The sequence below is a fragment of the Ochotona curzoniae genome, unplaced genomic scaffold (genome assembly GCF_017591425.1).
Source record: "Ochotona curzoniae isolate NIBS_2020 unplaced genomic scaffold, NIBS_Ocur_1.0 contig_1014, whole genome shotgun sequence".
NCBI classification, from domain to species: domain Eukaryota; kingdom Metazoa; phylum Chordata; class Mammalia; order Lagomorpha; family Ochotonidae; genus Ochotona; species Ochotona curzoniae.
In genome coordinates this window covers 26675737-26700690 of record NW_024464920.1, presented here as the reverse complement: position 1 = coordinate 26700690, position 24954 = coordinate 26675737, and the positions used below count along the sequence as shown (strand labels likewise).

Below are 24954 nucleotides of genomic sequence, written 5' to 3'. Positions count from 1 at the left end.
GTTTCAGGCAGAATACAAAGGAAAGGCCACCTTGTGATTGGGTTATTTGGATTTACTTGTGAGTGACTGATGGTGGCAGAAACATGCATCCCTGGGGCGGGCATATGGCACAGGAGTTGAAGACCACTTGGGATGCCTGCATCTGAAATCCAAATAGCGAGTTTTGAATATTTACTCTGCTTCAGTTTGCAGCCTCCTGCTCATGCAGCAGGTGCTGGCCAAGTGGCTGGGTCCCTGCCACCCACATGGGAAGCCTGGCTTGAGTTCTTGCTCTTGTCTTCTCTCTAGCCCAGCCCCAGCTATTACGGGCATGTGGGGAGTAAAGCAACAGATGAAAGATTTCTGTTAGTGTCTCTCAAAAAAAATGAACATGTATTTTAAAAGCGTGTATCATAAATAGACCTCTTAGTTCACATCTTCAGTCAGCTTTATTCCTTTTCTTAAATTCTCACCATTTTTTTTTTCTGGAAAGTGTGTTAAAATTGTCCATTTTATGTCATGCAACTTCACAATGAGTCTTTGAAGTAAGTGTTAATATACCTTTTTGAAGATGAGAAAATTCAGCTTCAGAGAAATTAATAAATTTGTTGCAAGTGACACTGTCAGCTGTGTGAATAAACACTACCTGCTGTTGCTTCGAGTCCATCAAGATGGGGCAGTAAACTGAAAAGTAGAAATAAAGCAAGTTTTTGCTGTGCTAGGTCATTTCCTAGGTAACCAGGATAGTTTCTAAGTGAGGTTACTCTCAGTAGTTTTACAGGGAACTCTGACTTTCTCTGCTTCAGAGGGCATTCCCTGTGGCAACTTCCACGTCACACAGAATGCTCTATGCACCAACTGAACATCATGGTAACAGACCTAAATGATTTAGCATGCTTAAAAGTTATTTTCTTTACAGAATTCTTAGCACATTTCAGATGGGCAGATCATGGAAGTACTTAATATGCTTAAGGTTTCATAGTAGCATTCTCCAGGCCGTCCTGCTTGATGTCAAGGCTATGGAAACTCTCAGAGATGGTTTGGAACATCAGCCATTCTAGAGCATGGCGGAACCGTGTGCTAATCTTATGTGGTGCCTTTCCTCCGCTCTTCCTGGTCCCACACTGTTCTCTTCTCACCCGAAGCCTGATCCTCATGGGCTATAGGATGAATGGAAATAAACACAGCTGGGCTGACGCTTGTAAGCCAACCGCCAGGGATTTGTCACTCTGGTTTGCAGCAGTTGGTAGCCTATTTATTTCTTGATTTTCTGATTTATAAAATTGCACCCTCTGTGATTCATTTGCTCTGAGTGTAAGTACACAGCTAAACAGAAATCCTAAAACAAACAATACAGCCCCAAATGGAGACTAGCATATTTGAAAAGTGCAATCACCAGCCCAGCAGGCACTTTCAATTTGGATGAGTTTGTGAATAGTCTACTGTTCTATCAGTGAGAGTTTTCTTTTTTAACAGGAAGTGATAGTGATACTGAATCTAACCTCCTCTCCATATCAAAGCAGGAAAAGGACTATTTTTTTTTCTGGCTAATCTCTTTTTCCCATGGACACTTGCCAAATATTATAGGATGTGAAGCTGAAGATTTGTGGGACTGAGATTTCAGATGCTTGAATGGATACATAAATGTGGAATGCATGTGCCTTGGAACGAAAAAAAAAAAAAAAAAAAGCTGAAGTCTTGCTCTTCCAGAGCTCCTCTGAGTTTTCTCTCTCAGTAGATGACTCATCAGGAGCCAGCTGAAGTCCTCAAGGATGCTCAGAGACAAGTGAGCATGGTTTCCAGACCTTAATTTGAGCCTTTTTTCTTTGCCCTTGGCCTTTCACTTCCCAGGGTTTAGTTCTGTGCATACTGGAGCTTCTTCAGCTTACAAACAGCTTTTACGATTTAGCTTTGTGTTGTGTTTCAGTTGGAGAATTATTGATACTGAATTTTTACTAAGATGAATTTACAATTGTTGCAACCTGCAGAAAAGTAACTGGGGTGCCTCCGCCTCTCCACCTTTGCACGAATTTTACTTGACCTTAGTATTTCTCATTCCACGTGTGAAGAGGCATGATGTATGGATCCTGCTTAGTTTCAGAGTGCAACTTCAAGGAACACATTACTAAAAGAAGGCCCAAGGATCACATTGCCTGTTTTAAGATAGGTGAATCTTAATTGGAAACATAGCAAATGGAAGATGCAGAAAGAATGGAAGAGAAAGTTATACTTGACTGAGGGTTGAAAATTGTTATTATTATCTCAAATAGAATTTACTCCTTCAGTTTCATTGGCAGACAGTCATGTTGATGGATTGCGGACTCTCCTGTGATGTGGAATCCTATTTTCATTTTTTTCCTCTTTCCTGACTTTTTGAGAGGAGACAACTTAGAAAGCAAATATGTTTTCTCCCTGACTGAGCTAATTTTATCCCATTCCATTGTCCTCCATTGATTTGCTTTCTCAGGTTTTGAGTGAAACTGAGATGTATGTGGCTGTTTGGGTACTTTGTGGCTCCTGCATAAACACCAGTTGTTGATGCTTTAATTTCTCTGAAATGGAGCGGTAAATTGAAAAGTAGAACAAAACTAAATGTTTGTAGTGCTGGGGTCATTTCCCAGATGACTAGACTCATTTCAGAGCAAGGTAGCAAGGTCACATTAAGGATTTTAGGAGTGCCTTTCTTGAGAATCTACATATTTTTCTTTGCCCTTGAGGTTTCCGTTTCTTCCCTCTCAGTAATCTGTGTAGCCGTTTTCATTGGTTAGAGGTGATAGCACATAGAGGCTGGAAACAAATGCAATGACATTAAATGAACTGGGTTTTTAAGAAGTTATTTCCCTCATTACCAAATTCTTAGCATATTTGAACTGCACAGTTCCTACAAGTATTTAGAAGATTTTAGGCTTTATAGAAAGAATGATTTTCATGCCAACTGTTTCTGTCTTCCTGAAGTTCAGCTGAATGGCTAAAAGGAAGGGAGCCTGGGAGTTGCAAAGAAAGACAAAAGGGAGAATTGATTTGGAAAAAAGTTTCTCCTTTTTATTTTTTTTAAGGCTTGTTGGGCTTTTTAGGTGTGCATGAATGCCTCAGTAGGATGTTGTCTGATTATAGCATGGCTCCCACAGCTATGGAAAACGTTAACACAGTAAGGCCCGAATCACTTACTGACAAGGGCAGCGGCTGCACCAAATTCTAACACGTTCCACAGGGAAAGAGGTATGGGTATTTTTACTTTAAAATTATTTCCACGAACATGAAGGATTTAAATTACTACTACAAGTCCTGAGAGGTGAATGGGTTTATATGGAACAGTGCCATTTTAGCATCTCCTGACCTATTTTTAACCCTGCAGGAAAGTGATGAGATTTTGTTCATTTTGCATTCCTGGAGGAAGGGAATTAACAGTACTGAGTCCTTCCTCTGGCCTAGGTGTTTTACTGTTGGCCTCAGTCAGTTTTATGAAAGAATGTTGTGTCCCTACGCTTCCATTGAGGGATCAGGGGCTAAGCCTGGAAGCCGAATGCACACCAAATACTCGATTCCCATGTGGACTGTCTGAGTAGCATTTCTGGAGTCGGCCTTTCTAGATACGAGGTGCCACTTTGCCACCGTCACTGATCTTGGACAGATGACTGTAAACCTGTTTCCTCGACATTAAGACAGGGATACTACTTACTTAATCATCAAATAAAATGAGTCTTATTAAATATAATCCGTGCAATGAGATATTACATTATTGCTGTTGTTGCAGTTCAGTGGCTGGATGAACTGGTGTAGGACCATGAACTGTAGTGTAACTGTGTGTTTTTGACATTTATTTATTTTTATTGGGAAGGCAGATTTACAGAGAGGAGGAGAGAGAAAGATCTTACATCTGCTGGTTCACTCCCCACATGTCTGCAGTGGTCAGAGCTGAGCTGATCTGAAGCCAGGGGTCTCCTCTTGGTCTTCTATGTGAGTGTAGGGTTCCAAAGCTTCGGACCATCCTCTGACACAGGTGGTTTGCAGTATTGAGTCCTTGTTCATCAAGGTACAAGAGCTATCAGTGTAGTGCCATTGGAAACTTTGGATCTGGGTTTCTTCATCCTGGTGACTTGAGTTTATTGGATGCCATTGATTGCGGACAATGTTGGCTCTTTTTTCCACTGACATTTTTAGTTCAAGCTCCTGTGTATGTTAACCATGCACAGAATGATGGATGTTAGATTTGCTATTGCTGTTGATATTTAATTTCATGGTAATTTTTGCAGATGAAAATCACTTTTCTGAAATGTGAGAAGGCTTTCTCTAAGGTGAGAAAATGGTGAGAAGTCCTATCCTGTGGTGCACAAGACAAATAAAAACGAATAATTTCCAGGAGTTAAATCTCCACGCTCCCTGAGGCTCCTCAGGTGAAGTAGTTTATTTTCATTATGTCTCTTGTAAGGCAGCACCAATATTAACAATGTGAACAAAACATAGTAACATTTTTGTTTGCTCCCATCTGAAAGTTCCTTAGGGCCCATAGAGTCATTTATGAAAATTCATGTGCAAAAACTCATTTGCAAAAGCAAATAAAATATGTGATCATAAATGCTCTTCACCTTACTGGCCTAGGGGACTCGCTGTGCTTCCACATTACGTTCTGGTGTGGCCTAGAGAACTTCTTGTGCTTTCATGTTACAGTCATGGGCCTGATCCCTCTCCATCTGAGCCTCATCAAGCCACGTACATCAGAGGACTGGACTGTTCACTAAAGTATTCTTGATGTAACTCAGGCGGTAGTTCAACTGTTGGCCTTGATTTGAGTTTTTTTTAAATTTTTATTAATTTTTTAAAAAGATTTATTTATTATTGGAAAGGCAGATATACAGAGAGGAGGAGAGACAGAGAGGAAAGATCTTCCTTCCAATGGTTCACTCCCCAAGTAGCCACAATGGTTGGAGCTGAGCCAATCCAAAGCCAGGAGCCTTTTTTGGGTCTTCTGCGCAGGTGCAGGGTCCCAAAGCTTTGGGCCATCCTCAACTGCTTTCCCAGGACACAAGCAGGGAGTTGGATGGGAAGTGGAGCAGCTGGGATTAGAATCGGTGCTCCTATGGGATCCTGGTGCATTCAAGGTGAGGACTTTAACCACTATGCCATCACGCCAGGCCCAAGGGTTTTTGTATTTTTTGCAGGGGCGTAGGGGTGAAGTGTAGATATTGAACCTTATGTCTTGTGGTCTTGAAAGTATCTCTGGAAGATCATTAGCATGCCTAGCCAAGGAAAAGTTTGGAGTTTTATGTCCCTTTGGGCTTATACATGCTACTTTTTGTTTTTCCTGGTGGAAATGTTTGGCTGCAATTGCAACTGGGTGACAATGATGGGATGGGGACCAGGGAATCTGAGTTGTAAAAATTCGAAGATAGGAAGTTTTACTTGTAAAATACAGAATACATGGGGATCCTTGGAAGCTACCAGAAAAGTTATTAAAATTCCAAGTATTTGGAGTATCTTATGCCATAGCAATTTTCATGTATGGAGCCAAGATGAGGGAAGACAAAGAAAACCAGAAGACTTTCTGATTCACACCAAATTTTCTCAAAATTTAAATTTATGGCCTCTTTTAGTCTGATTAGTTGATTTGTACAGTCAACACCATTATTTCATGAGCACCACTAACTAAGGTTCCATTCTGAGTGAGAGTCTTGCCTTTGAGAAGAGTATATTCTAACGGAAGGGTGTGTTTAGCAAAGTACTCTTTCGCCTCTTGTTTTTCTCCCTGACTAGTATAGACATGGTACCATCAAGTTACTGAGTATCTTTTGTGATTTAACTTGGGAAGTATGATTTTGCCTATGCACAGGATATAGTCTTATGCCTTCTGAAAATTGTTAGAGAAACTGACATTTTCTTTTGGGTTAAACCTTCAAGGATTCCAGCCATTTTCAAGTTTTCTCACACAGCAGAGGCACAGGTAATCTTGCTGAACACTCAAGTTCTCTGGAGATACCATCATGCAAGAGATACGAATTCACAAATCATTACACTTATGGTCGTTGCTTACAGGTGAGAGCCATCATGTGCTGATTGATATTCCAGTGTATCACGGGAGTGGGCAGGGTAGCAAACACTTGCTGACAATAGTAGATTCTGTGAATGGTAATTATTTTTTTTTAAAGTTTTATTTAATCACAGTAAAGATTATTCTTAGAATACTTTAAAAATAATGACAACCTCATTTTTTTTTTTTAATTCTTAGATGCTTCCTTGGCTATAAAGGGAAGGGGGTAACAAGTAAGTCCCTGGACATTATGCAGGATTCAGGATATGCTCACCGAGGAGTGTAGGGAGTGCACTTGTTAAATCAAGAAGGAACAAAGCTAGAGACTGCTAGCCTTGATGTTCCTATAATCTTTCTTCAAAGATCTGTAAGCCCTTGGAGGAACTGCCGATCACTAATGAGCTGCAAAGTTGATGGGTTTCACATTTCATATGTTTTCATTTTCTTTCTCCAACACTCAGGTGGAGATGTTAATCAAGAAGCTCCTAAAGTAGGGAAGGAAGGGCGGGATGAGACACAGATGAGAAGGATAATCTTTTCCAGGGAGATAAACAAGACTTGAATAGGCAGAACAGCTCCTGCCCTAATGAATGAATAATGAAATAATAAAATAGAATGTGTTCAACTCTGTTTCTTTCAGTCACCCATTCGCTCCTTAGGTTGTGCTCTGTTTGGTTTTTGTTGCTGAGAAAGTCCAACTGTTTTCAAAGAACACAAACTGGTGTTCTTTTGCCCATCTTACTATCCACTGCAGCCTGTCACATCTTCCTCCGCTTATTAAGTCATTTGCTTCCCACGAGGGAATTCCTTTGAGGATAATCCAAGCATGGAAGCCACATTTCACATTCTGAAATCCGGCAGCAAGGGCTCCAGGAGGCAGCCAGGTAGTACCATAAACAAGCAGTTTCTAATTCGCTTAAATAGAAAAATAGTTGGTTGTTGGACCTACTGCAGCAGAATATCATACAGTTCACTAAAATGACAGCGTTGTTGCTCATTCATCTGCCTGTAGAAAGCATTCCTACCATTTTAGTCCTGGCGGGATGTGTCTCTCTGGGTTTCTTTGTCCAAAAGTGTTTATTAAAGAACTTGGCTCTAACAAGCTCTGGTCTTGCACAGAATCACGGCCTGTCCCTGCCCCCAGTTAGACTGGTCGATGTGCTTCCCACTCTCCATTCTTTTGTGGGCAAAACAGCGTTTTTCAGAATCTTGCCCCTGTCTCCAGGAGGAGTGGGATTTAGTTGTATAGACCAATGCCTCCCTCAGCCTTCAGCATTTCCAGAGTTCATAGCACAATGTAACAGAATCCCCAGGGACTCTTTCCCATTGTCAATATAAATCCCCAGGGTGACCATTTCTGTCCCTTTCAGTAGTGTCCTCACTGAACAGGCTCCCTAGCTGTGCTGATAAAGCTCGTATGTGCCATACTTTGACAGAAGGGGACAATCTGCAGCGAATGGAAACTGCCTCCAGCAACATCTATCTTTCTCCAGTGAATTAGGGATCTGAAAAATAATTTTGGCACTGGTTGAGAATTCTAGAATTCCAACTCATTCCGTATATGTGGAGGAGACTTCCAGCTATCCACTTAAATATTTGCCCATAATTAGTCAATTGAGGAGTAGTATAAGTGTTTATGCAGAAAACAGTCCTCTTTTCTCACTCTGTGCTTTCAGCTGTTTTGTGCTGAATCCCTCTTTCCTGCTGGGAAGCAAGTTCCCTAACAACATCTCATTTCCTGTCTTTCTCCATTACAGGTGTAGTCTCACTTGGACATTTAAGATCTAGTCTTGTTCATTTTAGAAAAGATTAACCTAAGCTTCATTCAAATAGGACCTCCCCACAGTCATTTGGATTGTATGTGCCTGTTTTTGGGGGGTGGGGGTGGGGAAGGGGCGTAGTTGGAGTGTGATAGGAGGATTGCTCTGGTTTTGAGGCCCTTTTCCTTTCTTCTTTTATGATCTCATTCCTCTAGAGCTGTGGGCTGCCAGGTGGGTGAGTGGGCCAAGGTCCTTTAACATGATGGCCGGGACATCATTGATGGGCAGTGCTTCTGCTGGAGTGTTGTCTGCAGAAATGCTCTTCTCTGTCCAGTGTTATGCCTGCCTTTCTTGGACACGGTCACTCCCTTCAATCCTACCCCTGTAGAAATATGTCCTGCCACTCTTTAGCCTTGTTGGTTGGCAAACCCTCTACCTCTCCTCTGGGTTGGGCACACCATGGCTGGGGTAGCCCTTGTGCTTCGTGAGGAATGATGCAAACTACTGGGATCGTTTTCCTTCTGAGAACTAAACAGAGCTTGATGGAATGGATCTTCTCCATTTTCCTCTCAGGCACACGCTATCCAGTCCCACAGAATTCATATGAACTTCAATTTCCAAGGTCTCCCACCAAAAATCATTTTTTCCCTCATGGTGCTTCACATTTCTTGGCTTCCAGCTTTTGTCCAAGGACTATCCCTCCCCTTCTCTACTCTGGAAGTAACACCCAGAAAGGCTTCTGCTCTTGATGCTGGGGTAGGTGAGACCAGATCCTCTTTATGCAGGTATCTGCAGTTCCTGAAATAGCTTGTCCTCTTCATGTGCTGCAAATAAGACTCTCATTTTCCTATAACACTGCCTCCCACTGTCCTGAAGACGTCTCCTGATGTGTCCAGTTGCACGTTACATCAGTCATGAACCCAAAGAGTAGGACAGTTAGTTACTCAGGCAGGGCAGACATGCAGAAACAAGTGAGAGTTTGTGAGGCCATCTGTCCGTATTGCCAGGATTGCAAAGCTAGGAGTTCATTATGAAGTACCAGATTTGTCTACCTCTCTGTTCCTTCCCTATTTTATCCTTGTTCACTTTCTGTACCTTCTTTGTTCAACATCCCTGTGAAAAGCTGTATGTTTGCTGACCAGTAGTGGGGGGAGATGTTTGCACTAGGAATTCTGCTTAAATGGCTTCTCAATATTTCATTCATCATTTCAGCCACATCACTCTCCCATCTTCTGATTATGCACAGCCTTTCATAGCTTTATTTGGCTTTACTCAGATTGATTTAGCTGATTTTCTTGGAACCAGATTCGGAGCATTTATTTATTTATGTACTTACATCCGTTTTATTTTTATTTTTCCTGGTCAGGTTTTCATTCTGAATTAATCAAAGATGCTAGATATTATCAGCCTTGATCATCCTCGCAAATATTTGCCAGGTTGTAATGTGTTATTTGCTATCAACAGCAAATTTAAACAAGGCTAATCTTGTTCTAATTTGGCCTTAGTCTTGATACCCAAAGAAGCACACGTTAATTTCTGATTCTTTTTTTTTTAAGATTTATTTTTATTATTTTTTTATTGGAAAGGCAGATATACAGAGAGGAAGATCCTCCATCCGATGATTCACTCCCCAAGTGAGTGCAAAAGCCGATACTATGCCAATCCGAAGCCAGGAGCCTCTTCCGGGTCTCCCACGCGGGTGCAGGGTCCCAAAGCTTTGGGTCCTTGAGTGCTTTCCCAGGCCACAGGCAGGGAGCTGGAAGGGAAGCGGGGCTGCAGGGATAGAACTGGCGCCCATATGGGATCCCGGGCGTGCAAGGCGAGGACCTTAACCACTGCGCCACCGCGCTGGGCCCTCTGATTCTTTTCAGTATGTGCTACTCCAACATCTCTAATACTGCATACATATAAATATGTATGTCTGGAGAGCTGCAGAGCTTCTCTGCCCAGCAAGTCTCTGTTTAAAGTTGTGCCACTGCAGTCCAGGGCAGCTTCTCAGTATTCTAAAATGTGCTCAGAACACTATTGTTTGTGGGTCAGATCAAGAGAGTTGTATCAATATACAACTGTGCATTTGTTTACATATTGTCCGTGGATGTGTTTGAAAATTATGTCGCAACTGACTAGCTGTAACAAAGACGGTATGACCTACGAGCCTAAAATGTTTCCTTTCTGGCCCTCTATAGGATGTATTTGCTGACCTCCATCCTACAGTAGGAGGTTTTAATGTGCGCACCTTTCAGCTTGATCTGCTCTTTGTGGTTTGCAAAATTCTCACTTTATATTCGCCATGTCTTATAGTTTTCCCCTAACATTTGGGGTATGCAACTAAAAAAAAAATTAAAATTAGAGAGACTGAATAGAGTCTGGACAGGAGGATTTTTAAAAAATATTTACATATAAACATATATATTTAAAAAATATATATGTGGCAGAAGTCCAAGAACTTGGGCTGTCTTTCGCTGCTTTTTTAAAATTTGCATTAGCAGGGAGCTAAATTGGAAGCAGAACAGCCAGGGCTGGAACTGGTCCTTCGATATATGTTGGAGTTGCTGACAACAGTTTAACCTGCATGCCACATTGCTAGCCTTGGTGATTTTAGTTTATTTTCAAAAGCCAATGTTCAGATGATTGCAGAAAAAACTTTCTGATCAGTTTTGCATCTGAGCCAGGTTATTCCAGCCCAGAACTCTTGTTGCCTATAGGACAATCTTATCAAAGCTCTATAAATCTGTATGAAGATGGAACTTAATGAAAAAGGGTTCATGCAAATCCAAACACACACACACACATACGTGCAAACACAATGCAAACATAGATTAGCACAGACTTTTAAAAGACATATTTCTTAGGCGTTTTTGAGGTACTCAGGTGTTATACTTTATGAGAATCGGGCGGCGCTAAGTTCAGGATCAGAATACACAGAACTTGGTGATCTGGATTTGCTTTTCTTATCTCCTGCTTAGTGGTCAGCCAATCCCCAGGGTGGAGTACACCGAAGAAGAAACTAGAACTTGGGGCATCGTCTTCCGAGAGCTTTCCAAACTCTATCCTACTCACGCTTGCCGAGAGTATTTGAAAAACTTCCCTCTGCTGAGTAAATACTGTGGCTACCGGGAGGACAATGTTCCTCAACTAGAAGATGTTTCCATGTTTCTGAAAGGTAAGTCTTCATACGGGCTGCCTCTTTCCAGCTCATATTCTCATTCTGCAATCTAAGGACACGCATTGTGGCCATGGCCCATTTTCTAAAAACAGGAACAGTGAATTTAAAAAAGAAGAGCAATGAACCTTTAATTACCCATAGACTCCTGCAGGAAGTCAGGCAGGAATATGGGGCAGCCCATGTTGACCCTGTTCTGGGCTTGCTGTGGCCTCTCTGATGGGCTGTAATAAACTGCGAGCCCTGGAAGACATTCACAAGTTCACCTTTGAGCTTTTTCTGATCCAGAAACTACTCTGTTGGGTTATAGGATATACAAAGGCTGCCAAGGTGCTTTATAAATTACTTACTGGCTGAAGAGATATAAGAGATAATGTTGAACATTGGAAACTTTCCTCTGGAGGCTAATCCATCAATCAGTTGATCAATCAATCACTCATTGTTCTATTGAAATCTTAAATTGACAGCAACTATAATCATGGTTGATGTTATGGTAGTAGCAAAGTGGCTCATGGAGGTGCTCAGTTCACAGTCTGTCTCTCTCCTGCCTGACCCTTCTGGGAGCAATCGCTGGGAACAATTAAGGGCTCTTGTGAGGGGTCAGAGTTGAGGCAAAGTGTCCTGTGGTCCTATTCTCTCTGCTCTTCTTCGTGCTAGGGTCCCTGGGCTCCCTTCTCTCCCCTTCCAAGGACAAACAAGGGAAAAGTAGAAGCCATGTTGCATTCTTATCCTGGAATTTACTTTATGACCTGAAGCCTGCTTTGTTTTGTTCAGGGAAACATGCTTTCCCAAACCGGCTTCTAAGGCCCCCTCTGAATTCCTAACACCCATTCCTCTTCCTCCCATATTAAACACTCTTTGTACTGGTGTCCTATTGCTACTCTTAACACATTACTGTAATTTGGTGACATAAAATGACATGAATTATTGTCCTACAGTACTGGATATCAGAGTCCAAGACCTGGGGTTGGCAGAGCTGTGTTCCTCTGAAGATGTTGTTGCTTCTTAGGATTCATGCCATATCTCAGCTTCTAGTTTCTTCCTGGCATTCATGGCCTTTTACTCTATTTTCACTTCTGCTTCTATGACTAGAACGTCTGCCTCCTTTTTTAAAAAATGCTTTTGAATTTTAAATTTTCTTGAAAGGCAGAGATAGATTGATACAGACAGATAATAAGGACAGAGTTACTCCATCACTGGAGTAAATGCCTGCAATAGCTAGAGCTGACCTGGGCCTAAGCCAGAAACCAGAAACCCAATTTAGGTATCTCACATGGGTGGCAAGGACACAAGTGCTTGGGCCATCTTCTGCTCCCTGTAAAGGTGCATGTTGGGAGGAAGCTGGATTGTAAGCAGAAGAGCTGGGGCTTGGATCAGGCACTCCAGTGCAGGGATCCTAAGGAGAAGCCCAGCTGTCGAACCAGATATCTACCCTCTGCCTCCTTTTTTAGTAGAGATGTTCGTGATTTTTAAAAAGGGGTTTATCTATTTTTATTGGAAAGGCAGATTTACAGAGAGAGAAAAGACAGAGAGAAAAATCTTTTAACCACTGATTCACATCCCAAGTAGTCACAATGGCTGGAATGGGCCGATCCAAAGCCAGGAGCCAGGAGCTTCTTCTGGGTCTCCCTTGCAGGTGCAGGGTCCCAAGGCTTTGTGGCCATGCTCTATCGCTTTCCTAGGTCACCAGCAGGGAGCTGGAAGGGAAGTGGAGCAGCCAGGATACAAACCTGTGTCCATATGGGATCCTGGAGGATGCAAGGCGAGGATTTAGCTACTAAATCATCCCGCTTGGTCCAAGACATTTGTGATTGTATCTATGATGCTCAAATAATCTGGGATAACCCACATATGCTAAAATCCTTAATTTAATTACATCTGCAAAATCCATTTTGCCATGAGAAGAATGCAAGTAATCAGAGACTCAAGAGATTAGGACACAAGTATCTTTTGGGACCATTATTTGGATCTCCATAATTTTCACACATCATCCTTATATCTTTATGACACATCATAAGTCTGTCCTTTTCTTTGTTTCTACTGAAACCAACCAAAAAGTTGCCATCATTTTATAACCTTGATGTCTCGTTTCCCCTCTGTTCTTTTGCCCGCTCTTTAGAAATAAGCTTTGCTTTCTAAGAAATTACCTAGCATATTACTTTCTTCCTTTCATCTCTGCTAGAAAACTGTGCTCCCCATTGTTTTCACTATTACCAAATTTTTCTGGTAGATATAGATCATGAGCATTTTAGACATTTTGGGCCCAGAGGCAAAATTAAAATTATTTTATGGACAGCCATTTAACACGTGTCTATTACAACAATATAAAAATTATTCTTTGCTAAAGGGGTGTACAAAAAGAGGCAACAAGCTGGATTTGTTCTGCAGGCCATAATTAGCTCTCCCCTTGCTTGTGACATCAAGTCTGAATTGCTCAGCCTCAATTCTAGGGCCTGCCCCAGCTTTCCAAACTGGCCTCCTACTGTGGCTACCCTGTGCACACCCTGTGCGTTTAGCATGGGCTCCATGCACCTTTGCTGAAACTCTGTCTTCACTAGAGAAGTTATCTCTCCTCTACTTACTTGAGTACTGATTGTTCTGCAAGACATAATCCAAGTCCTTCCTCCCCTGCAAATCTGGACCATAGCAAGGTTTCATTTGCTACCGTGTGTGTCAGGAAAAAGCTGAACCGGGCCTTGGTCTGGGAGAAGCACCCCTAATCTCAGGGCGATACCCATATCCTTCGTCCCTAGTGTGGACGGCATCTGCTATGCAAAACTTATTACTGAGGAAGAGACTGAGAACCGCAGATCAGCATCACATAATTGGCACCTACTTACATAGTAAGTTATGTGACTGCGTACCAAGATTGTGGTCCTCTCTGTCATGGCTCTCTGTTATCTCTTGTATGTATTTGTGCATTCAAAGAGTTCCTGGAAGATGTGGGTGAAGAAAAAAATGCTATGCATGGATTTCAAAAAGTTTTAAATTTCCAAATAGTCACATTTTAATCAATTTTTGTGAACTTTAAACATTCTTTCAATTCTCCATTGCTCATATGAAGTTTATTTTTGTGCTATTGTTTCTGAAACCCATGTCACTTAGAATATTGTTGCATAATTTTCCCACGTTTGTTTTCCAAATTAATATTTTTGTAAGAGAAGGTGTAGGGTAGTGATGTAGAATATGGATTATGGGTGGAAAGTACCTAACCTCTTCGTGTTTGCTCTATACATGGAGAAAATAATGCTATCTGCTTCACAAGGTGGTTGGGTGGGAAAGTGAGTTGGTGGATCCGAAGCTCCAACGTGCCTCACCCATACTGTGCTTAGCAGCATCTCACTGTTACTATTTTCACTGTTTTCCCTGGGTCTTTGTGACCTGGGGGTGGAGCCTGATTGTCATCACTCATTAGCACACAAAAACCCAGGAGAAGTGTGTGTGTCTTTCTTTCTTTCAACATGAGACTCACTCTAAAAATAATTTATTGTAAAAGGAAATGTTAAAAGTATCCAGTTATTCAAAGTTCTTCACGCTTGCAAAGTTTAAGAAACCTAAATATACAGAAACAATAGAAAGGTGGCTACTAGGGGCAGGAAGGTGAGGGCAATGGGAGATGTTGCTCAGAAGGCATGCAGTTAGGATAAGTCTAGTGATGTAATGGATGGCATGACAGCCATGGTTTGTAATACTGTATAATGGGAATTTTCAAAGAGTGGATTTCATGTGTTTTTAACACATACAGAGAGGTAACTGTTGGTAGAGAGCAATATTTAATTAGCTTGGCTAGAGTAATCCATTGTATGTATGCACATCAAAGCATTGTAGTATACTTCTTAAATGTACACAGTTTTTATTTTAAAACACAGAAATGCAAGTGTGAGAACAGATCAGAATGTGGACTAATCATTTCAAACCATGTAATTTTTTAAAATAAAATGTATATTTCCAAAATGAAATCAATGCCCCTCCCACTGCAGATTCTCTAGATCTTTATGAGAAGGAAGCATTGGGTGGCTCTTAAACTAATGGTAAACCAGAAGCTCACAGAAGATAGAGTGCTTTAGTGAACCATTCCAAATAAGAGCAACTAATATAACACCGGAGAAAAAACAACACAAATGAGGAGCTGGGGGTATTGCTAGCAGAGTGGTGTAGGGTGAACTGTCTTCAAGATGCTAGTGAAAGGGGGTGGCTGTGTGGTACCCTACACACTCAAGCAGAGACCCCAGGGATACCAGACAACACATGCTAAGCATCACTTCAGAGTGTACTTTTCCTTTGTGTGTTTGATGTTTCTTGTTCTAATTTAATTTCTGAATTGAAACCCTTAAATATTGTTGTTGGCTTTCTGTTTTAATAAGCGTTATCCCCTGGAAACTGTTATTTGTGAGTATTTTTGTCAGCAGAATTCCCACTTGATAGCTGTTAATAGCACACATATCATTCAGCTGTTACATTGATTGCCTTTGTTTCTGATGTATCCTTAAAAATACTACGTCTCCTTTCTTGGGCCCTGCAGTCCCGTGGAGTTCTCATTTAGTTGTTCTTTTTTTGTTGCCTCTTTAGAAAGGTCTGGCTTCACTGTGAGGCCGGTGGCTGGATACCTGAGCCCACGAGACTTTCTCGCAGGACTGGCCTACAGAGTGTTCCACTGCACTCAGTACGTCCGCCATGGCTCGGACCCCCTCTACACCCCAGAGCCGTGAGTACCTGTCGCGAAAGGTCAGGCTGGACTGACACTGCTGCTCTGTGGGCTGGTCAGTGCTTGCCTGGCTTTTCTTAGGCTTTCTTTGATCTTTTTAGTGGTTTGTTATTTGAGCTAGTTAGTCTCAGTATGTGCTTACAGCAGAAGCTGCACACTTTTCAGCTCTGGCTCATCTCCGTAATTCTCTCCCTACATGAGCCTGCTGCTTGGTCTGATCTCCTTTGGGGCTTGTAGCCATTTGCTTCTGGGTGATGGGGGGGCTAAGGGAGAGAAGAGAAGCAATCATATTCTATTTCACTACCATAGGTGGGATACTGGAAAACTATGAGACCCAAGTGTTAAGTCATTTGGTCTCATCACACATGGGATTGCAGCCTCAAGATGTGAGATGCTTTTGTATGCTTTTTACTTTTTAACATGGCAGACATTTATTGGGAGCCTGCTATGTGCTTGAATTGTTGGGGAACAAGCTAGTGCGTCCCTGCTTTTCTGGATAAATGGAGAACATGGTGGGAACATACAAGATGTATAATATGGAGTTGAGTCTAAGTGTTAACATGAAGTGTTAACAATTACTATGCATCCTAATAGAGCAGGGGAAGGTTGGTGGGGGTTGGGGGTAGTGGGTGGATGCTGCATTTTGGATAGGATTGTCAGGTCAGCCGCTTGTGAATGTCTTAAGGTAGAAGACTGTAAGCTAGGAGAACATGAAAAGCACAGATCTTAAGGCGTGGAGCTGCCATGGGTTCTCTGCCCCAAGGTGGGTCTCCATTCAGTGAAGCATCTTGTCCTAATCATAGCCCAATTTGTTGCTCACTGTTCTTCAGGCCAGTCAGGTTATCACTTTGTTTATGATGCTGCTTTACTTGAATAAGCTTGTGATGAATGATCTGCCATGGTCTTCACTGGGGAGTGGAAAGCCTTCAAGGTTCAAGCAGTTAAGCAGCTGATGGTGGCAGACGTGGGTAGGGTTAGCATGGAGGCTCTGAAGTCCCTCTGCCCTTGCTAGGCTGGCATAAGGCACAATGGCCAGGCAAGTCCCTGCCGGGTTGCTACATTGTTTTTTTTGTTTTGTTTTGTTTTTTTTTAGCTCCTTTCAGCTCTTCTGAAGTGTTCAGGGTACTTATAGGACCCCAGATATTTGGAAAATAAATGCTTCTTCGTGTGGTGTGAGTACTCAGAGGAGGGGTGTCAGAGTTAGGCAATCTCTAGATCTAGCCCAGAGGGTTTACAAATGGGCCTGTTTACAAATAGCAGGCACTCTGTTAGCGCCCTTTGAAGAACTGGCCCTCCTGAGACCTGGGATGGTGTGCCAGGAGGTATGCAGAGAGAGAGGGCAGAGCAATGAAGTCTATAACATTTGGAGATAATGTGTTCTGTTTTCAGTCAATTCATTTAGCGAGCATTATGTGCAGTGTTAGCAGGGAGGTGCAGTGGATTCAAAGATGAATAAAAGAGAGTTGCTGTTTACTTAAAGGAGCTCAGATTCTCACAAGAGAGATAGGAATATAAATAATCAGGAAGGAGTGTGGTGAGAGCTGTAATAGCATGCGCATGAAGTGTTGCAGGATTGCAGAGGAGGTGGTAGTTGTGAAAGCCTTTTCAGAGAGGATGGAAACTGAGTGGGGGTTCCATGAGGGTGAATAGCCTTTCCAAGAAAGAGCAAGTTCAAGGTTGTGGAAGCGTGCAAGAGCTTGAGCAAGATGTGTTACACCAGAGTTTCAGGATAAAGTTTATATATTAGAGATGAAACATATCTTCAGGCCACATGATAAATGCTCACTTGTCAAATTATGAACTTTAGGCTAGATTTTGTAGACAAAGGAGGAGGGTGCTATCCAGCGTTGGCCAGGGGAATGTAAGTGCACAGGAAGAGAACCATTCTGAGAGATCACATTCCAGAAAAGGAATGTAGCATAGAAGATGCTACTCCAGAGAGGTAGGCAGAGGAGTAGGGAGGAGAGCCTATGTGATGTTAACTCCTATTTGGTGCTTATGGGTAAAGAGAGGAGAGGACCCTTGAAATAGTTGTAAGAAATTTATATTGGGGAGTTTAATGAATAGTTATTTATGTATAATGATTGAAAATATTGGAGCGATAGTAAGGGTTGAAGAGAAGAGGAAAAGAATGAAGGAAGGAAGAGGATAATTTGGGTTTGGTCTATGTAAGCCTTTTTAATTAATTTATTATTATTATTATTTTTATTGCAAAGTCAGATATACAGAGATGAGGAGAAACAGAGAGGAAGATCTTCCATCCAATGGTTCACTCCCCAAGTAAGCCGCAATGGCCAGTGCTGTGCTGATCCGAAGCTGGGAACCAGGAACTTCTTCTGGGTCTCCCACATGGGTGCAGGGTCCCAAAGCTTTGGGCCATCCTCGACTGCTTTCCCAGGCCACAGGCAGGGAGTTGGATGGGAAGTGGAGTTGCCGGGATTAGAACCAGCGCCCATATGGGATACTGGTGAGTTCAAAGTGAGGACTTTAGCCGCTAGGCCACGCTGCCAGGCTCAATGTAAGCCTTTTTAAAAAAGATTTCTTTATTTTGTTTATTTGAAAGGTAGAGTGATCAAGGGAAAACAATAGAGCAATAGAAAGAGGAAGGAGAGAGAGAAAGAGAGAGAATCCAGCCTCTGGTCAATTTCTCAATGCTGCAACGGTTGGGGCTGAAGTCAGTTAAATCCAGGAGTCTAGAACTGTGTTTGGGTCTCCCATGTAGGTGGCAGGGGCCCTTTGTGCTTGGGCCATATTCGGTTGCCTTCCCAGACATATGAGCAGGGAGCTGGATTGGAAGCAGAGCGGCTGAGACTGGAGCTGATGCTCCGATAGGGAATGTTGGTGTTATAAGTGGCAGTTTAACAATACTGGCCCCTGGTGTATGTGGTCTCCAGTGTGCTGTTGGGTGAGACCTCCAGATGGAGAAACCCCTGGTGGGAAATGGAAATTGGAAATGAGGGTTCAAAGTTCAAAAGTGAACTTAAAACTTCCAGAATAGATTTGTGTGTTTTTCTTCCAAGTCTGTTGTGACTGTTCTGACAAGCAGATTAAATCAGGGATGGAAACTTGGGTTTACTAACTCTTGCTTTTGTGAGTTTTGTAACAGTTACCTGTATTTAAAGTGTATGACTGTAGGAAAAGGTAAAGCTCAAGGAGGACTAAAAGGTGTCCCGTGAACTGTGCGTTCCTGTCCAGCCTCAGTCCCCTTGCCATCCAGTTCTTTCTCCAGACACCAACATGATCCCTGTTTTAACATTACATCACTCTAGAAATAGGTTATGCAGAAGAAAAGTTCTCTGCAAAGTCTTCTGCAATGCTTGTATATTTTTACAAAGTCCTCTGTGCTTCCTCAGCCATGTCGTTTGAATCTATGGGACACAAGGCTGGGAGTGTTGCTTCCTGCCCAAGCATTTTTGCAGGCTTTGTCTCTGTAATGAAATTCTATTTCCTCAACTGCAGACCAACTGGAGGGCGGCTTCTCTCTAATTTGTGAAGTTCAGCTTGGCTACCATGCTTGGTGCTTGTGCTTTGCTTCCAAATAACTGGCTGCAGTAGCGGAACAGTGTGGTGGAGGCAGCACTAATGAGGTGAGGCTGAGTCTTGCAGACCCGGGTCGACATGGGAATTGAAGCAGCAACAAAGACATTATCTGAAAAATGAATTGTATTGTCCTTTTCAGGTTGGGAGGAATATATTTTACTATCACAGCTTTTTTTTTTTTATAAATAAAAGATTTATTTATTTTTATTGAAAAGTCAGATATACAGAGAGTAAGATCTTCCATCTGCTGATTGACTTCTCAAGTGGCTGCAAAGGCCAGAGCTGAGCTGATCTGAAGCCAGGAGCCAGGAATTTCCTCCCAGTCTCCCACACAGGTGCAGGGTCTCAAGGTTTTGGGCTGTCCTTGACTGCTTTCTCAGGCCACAAGCAGGAAGCTGGATGGGAATCAGGGCTGCCAGATATGAACCAGTGCCCATATGGGATCCTGGTGCGTACAAGGCAAGGACTTTAGCCACTAGGCTACCATGCTGGGCCCATCACAGCCTTTAAAAAAATATTTGTTTTATTTTATGATGCAGTTCCATAGGCCTTGGGATTTCCACTCCTCTCCTCGAACACTCAAAATCCCCTCCGCATACTGATTTACCCCATATTATGACAATAATATAGTCTTTCACAAACAGTGAAGTCCATCATTCTGCTATTTAAGTGTATCCTGACATCGTAAGCATTGACAATGTCGGAGAGTCCAGCATCCTTTCGTCAAGCTTTGTTTAACAGTGTCATTGGGAATCCATCTTTGAGTTGGAAGTAGAAATGCATACAGCATTGTGTTTTCACATCCAAATATGATAATTCATAACACAGATACTGTACATCCCCTTAAATGAAAAAACCATAAAGCAAAATCAACCACAGGAGGAAAAATAAAAAATTTACAACCTGAAGTTAAATAACATGCTACTAATATGTTGCTGAAGAAATGAAAATCAAAAAGGTTCTTGAAGAAAATGAAGCTACTGTATGACTTATGTGTCACTGAAGAAATTAATATGAAAAAATATTTTTGAAGAAATGAAAATAAAAACAAAAAGTTCAAAACCCCAGAGATATAGCAAAAACAGTATTGAAAGGGACATGATCTAGTCATGTATCTCAAGGACTTATTAGAAAAGAAAAATGAACAAGCAAGAAATGATACAGCAAAAATAAATGGAAATGGCGCTTTCTTACTGCAATTTGTGGCTTTGTAGTTTCAATTCAATTTATTTTTCAATTCAATTTATTTTTTTTAAAGATTTATTTTTGTTATTTTTTTATTGAAAAGGCAGATATACAGAGAGGAGAGATAAAGAGGAAGATCTTCCGCCCGATGATTCACTCCCCAAGTGAGCGCAACGGCTGATACTATGCCGATCTGAAGCCAGGAGCCTCTTCTGGGTCTCCCACATGGGTGCAGGGTCCCAAAGCTTTGGGCCGTCCTTGACTGCTTTCCCGGGCCACAGGCAGGGAGCTGGAAGGGAAGCGGGGCTGCCGGGATTAGAACCGGCGCCCATATGGGATCCCGGGCGTGCAAGGCGAGGACCTAAACCACTGCGCCACTGCGCCGGGCCCAAAAACGCCATTTTTTAAAGAAGATGAGCAAAACAAACTTTAGCCAGACTCACATAGAAAAGCAAGAGAGAAAAACCAGGTAAAAATAGAGATGAGAAAAAGAAAACATCCTAAAAAACTAGTAAGGTGAGCTCTTACCATCTTCATCAATTTCAGCATTTTTTTTTTATGTCCAAGTTTATATCACCTGATATAAGAATGGTTATACCAGCTCACTCTTCTTTTCCATTAACCTGGAAAATGTTTTTCTATCCTTTCACTTGCAGTTTCCACACATCTTTCTTGGTAAGTTGTGTCTCCTGTAGACAGCAGATAGATGGGTTTTGTTTTTTGATCCAGTCTGCTAATCTATGACATTTGATTGATGAGTTTGTGCCATTTGCATTGAGTTAATATTGATCAGTAGTAATTTGGTCCTGTCGTTTTAGCAATGGGTTGTTCATTGTTTAGTCTTTTTTGCTGTATTATTGGGACGTACTCCATGTTTGCCTTTGGTTTTGGTAGGTGCTATCAGTTTTCTCTGTCAAGAGAAAGAAAATTTTAATCATTTGTGGGGCAGGTCTGAAAGTGGTGGTTTTTTGACCTTTTCTTTATTGTGGAAGAATTTTATTTCATTTGCAAAGACAAAGGAAAGTATTGCTGGGTAAGTTATCCTGGGTTGACAATTTTTCTTTTAGATTCTGGAACATGGCACTTTTCTGGCTTGCAGGGTTTGCTCTGAGAGGTCAGCAGTTAATCTGATTGGTGTTTCTCTCGATGTTAATTGACTTTTCTCACTTGTAGATTTAAGAATCTTTTCCTTGAGTTCAACTGAAGATTGCCTGATTATCAAGTGTTGTGGTGAAGATTGTTTTTGTTCAATCTTATTGGGAGCTCTGTGCTCCTCTTGGAATTTTTTCCCCAATTCTTTTTCCAAATTAGGAAAATTTCCCTTTATTATTTCATTGAATATATTGTTTAAACCCAGCTTCTCTTTCTGTGGCTTCTCCCATAACTCCAATATTCAGCTTTTTAATAGTGTCTCTCTTAATTTTTGGGTCTTTTTCTTAACTCAGTTCATCTTCCAGCTTTTTAATTTTTCCCCCATCATTGAAGTAAATGTCTTCCAATTCTGTGATTCTTTAGCCTGGCTTATTCTATTATTGAGGTTTTTCACTGAGTTTTTAATTTTCTCCATTTCTCTTTCTCCCTTTAAGTAATCTGTGATGGAATGATCCTGCACTTCAGTTGTCTAGTTGTGGTCACAAGAAACTAATCAAGTGTTGATGTTTTCAAACGATTTCATTTAAAAAACCAGTTGGATCAAATTTAAGGTCATTTCAGTGATACCATCTCATCATTAAAATGAAAGGAAACGATTCAGAGTTCTAAATTACCTAGACGTGTGAGCACCATCAGAAGCATAGTGACAGAATAAAAGTTTGAAATGCCTTCTGCTCTTCCCCATCTCTCTCTTGTCTCTGGTGAGAGCATTGTGGAGGCTGTTATTCTGTGTCCCCTGACCATCGCATCTTCCTTTAGAACAGTTTCTTTCTTTCTTTTTTTTATAGAGCAGTTTCTTAACCTCAGCGCTATTGACTTTTCAGCCAGATGATTCTGAATTGTGGAGGATTTCTTGTGCATTATTGGATGCTTGGTAATATCCAACTATATGTTAAGAGCACCTGTCTATTCTTGTTAGGTGTGGGAACCAAAAAGGTTCCCTGAAAGAGCTCATCAGGTGATTGTCCTAGAATAAGACATCTGACAGATCATGGTCACATTGCTTTGTCTGCCAAGGACTGTGCCCCTTTCTCTTAAGAACACTATGTAGACTTAATTTCCTTTTAAATACTCGGATCTGAAACAGCATTCTCTGGTGGTTCTCATTACAAATAAGGAAATGATTGATCTCATCAATATTTATCTTCAGCCTTCCACTCTTTCTCTTTAAAACAAAAAGCTCCTTCCAACCCCATGGGATTTCTCACCATCCTATTGAGACCACTGGTTTGTGGCTCTCCATCTCTTTGCACCACAGGTTCATTCTGCTGGGAATGACTCTGGAGAAATCCTTTTAATTCTTTAGAATAAGCTCAGGTGCTGTCTCAGTGGGGCCATTTCCTGGCAGTGTTGCATGTTCCTGTAGCACTTTGCTTTAGCCCTTATCTCACTGCCTGTTAATTATTGACACATGAGCTTCTCTCGTGCCTGAGACTGTAATGGACTAGAGGCCAGTTAGCCAGAGTGATAGAGGAACAAGAAGACTCAGACCCGGGTTGGAGTGGATCCTCTAAGTTGGCATATAAAGTGAAAACTGAATCCATTGTGGCCTAAAGCCGTGAATGACAGAGCCACTAGGAAATGCAAGTTTGGGGACGTACACAGAGCCCAAGAGCCAATCTGGGATGTGTGGGATGAGGGAGCACACGGGGAAGGCAACACTCCAGTTCTCTGTGATGACCAGGGCACACTCCGTTGGGCGGCAGGGAATTGGCCTTTTCTCTGAAGCATCTATCCTTTTTCTGCTGGAAACCCTCCACGAATCCCAATGACTTCACTCTGATTTCTGATGCTGGGCATCCCTCCATGAATAAGGAATTTTTACATGTTCACTGTCCTCAGGTGAAACTATAAGCCTTTAATGGTGGAATTGCAGACACTGAAGAAGGTTATAAAGACAGGTCGTTCAAAGCAGACCAGTCTCCTCAAATAGCACCTACTGAGGGCCCATCCACACTTTCATCAGTTTTTGCCTTTAGGATTAAGATAGTCTCATAAAAAAAAAAAACGGTGAGTCACTGGGAAACTATAGAAGTTAAGCTATGGGAAATTTTAAGGTTGCCTCTACTTCCTTACTAAGAGAATACTGGTAAGAATAGAGGGAGGGACAGAAAGAGAAACTAAGACAGAGACTAAACTGAGCTTCAGATGCTGCTAAAAATTAGTACAATTGTTTTCCCCTTTGGATAATTAACCCTAAACACTATCTGCATAAAAGGCAGAAGAGCTCGTGGCTCACATTTGGAGAATGATGTCAATCTATTACATGTTCAAAATTACATCTGGGATATTTTATGTTATGGTGGGAAAAAAAAATTTTGTGAGACTGGCAGTTTCTGCCAGGTGTTGGTACAGGTCTTAAGGGGCTGTCATGCGGGCACTGTGTTGGCGGTCTTGGGTGTGTGGGTTGATGCTGATTTCTGAGTACAGAGTGGATGGGTGACTCAGTAGTACCTCTCGATTTGTTTCCAGAAGCTTCTGGTGGGAGTGGAGTGGAATTAGAGGTTGGTAAACATTCGTGAAATTCTTGAGCACCCAGGGACAAGGGACCAGCTTCATCTGCTTTGGCCTTTGTTGTCAGGCTCCTGTTTTCCAGAGGGCACTTTGTACTTTCCGATGATGTCTTTAGCCACGTCCCCTAACCCTGCACCCAGGCTTGCTTCAGTTCATCTGGCTGTTTTTCTCTGGGTGTTTCCTCTAGGGGCAAGGTAGTCTCTACTCAGTTCCTGCAGATTTGCTGCTATGTTTGGTGCAAGGTGGATGTTGAATAATAACTAGTTCATTTGTATGTGTACATGCACTTGTGCCTATGTTTTGCAGTTTTGTCTATGGCCTTAGTGATGAGGAAAACCTTAGAAATGCAAAATTGTTGAAGAACCCTAATTTAATAAAACCATAAGGGCTACATATCATGCTTTCCTTCAAGCACCTTTATGGAGCCACGGAAGTCTAGGAAACAGATGCGAATAGGGCAAGCTATTTCTCATATTTAAAAAATCCATTTTTATTGGAAATGCAGAGAGACATAGAGAGTCTATCCTCTAGTTTGCTCACCAAATGCCTACAATAGTCAAGGCTGTGCTAGGCTGAAACCAGAGCCTAGAACTCCATCCAGGCCTCCCATGTGGGTAGCAGAGGCCCAAGGGTTTGATCCGCCATCTGTTTGATCAAAGTAGACAACTGGATCAGAAGTAGAGCGGCCAGCACTCTAATCAGATTAGGCGCTTGAATTGGGGTATGGGTACAACAGGTGGTGACTCAATCACTGTGCCAAACACTCACTCCCAAAAAGATTGTTTTCTAAGATACTATTTCACATATCTATCTATATATTCAAGAGAATATATAGAATATATATTTAAGAATTGAACATGTGTATTACATACATATATATATATATATTCTCTAAGCTGGCATGTAAAGTGAACACTGAATTAATATATAA

General features: G+C 41.8%; 1 protein-coding gene across 3 annotated transcripts in view; it reads left to right on the top strand.

Moving 5' to 3' along the window:
* Nucleotides 1-24954, top strand: part of TPH2 (tryptophan hydroxylase 2) — a 108080-nt gene that overhangs the window by 31653 nt on the left and 51473 nt on the right. For all 3 annotated transcript variants that reach the window (XM_040981636.1, XM_040981626.1, XM_040981645.1), the window contains 2 exons: nucleotides 10731-10927; nucleotides 15497-15632. In XM_040981636.1, the coding sequence (XP_040837570.1) occupies nucleotides 10731-10927; nucleotides 15497-15632 (333 nt within the window). The remainder of the gene's footprint in view (nucleotides 1-10730; nucleotides 10928-15496; nucleotides 15633-24954) is intronic.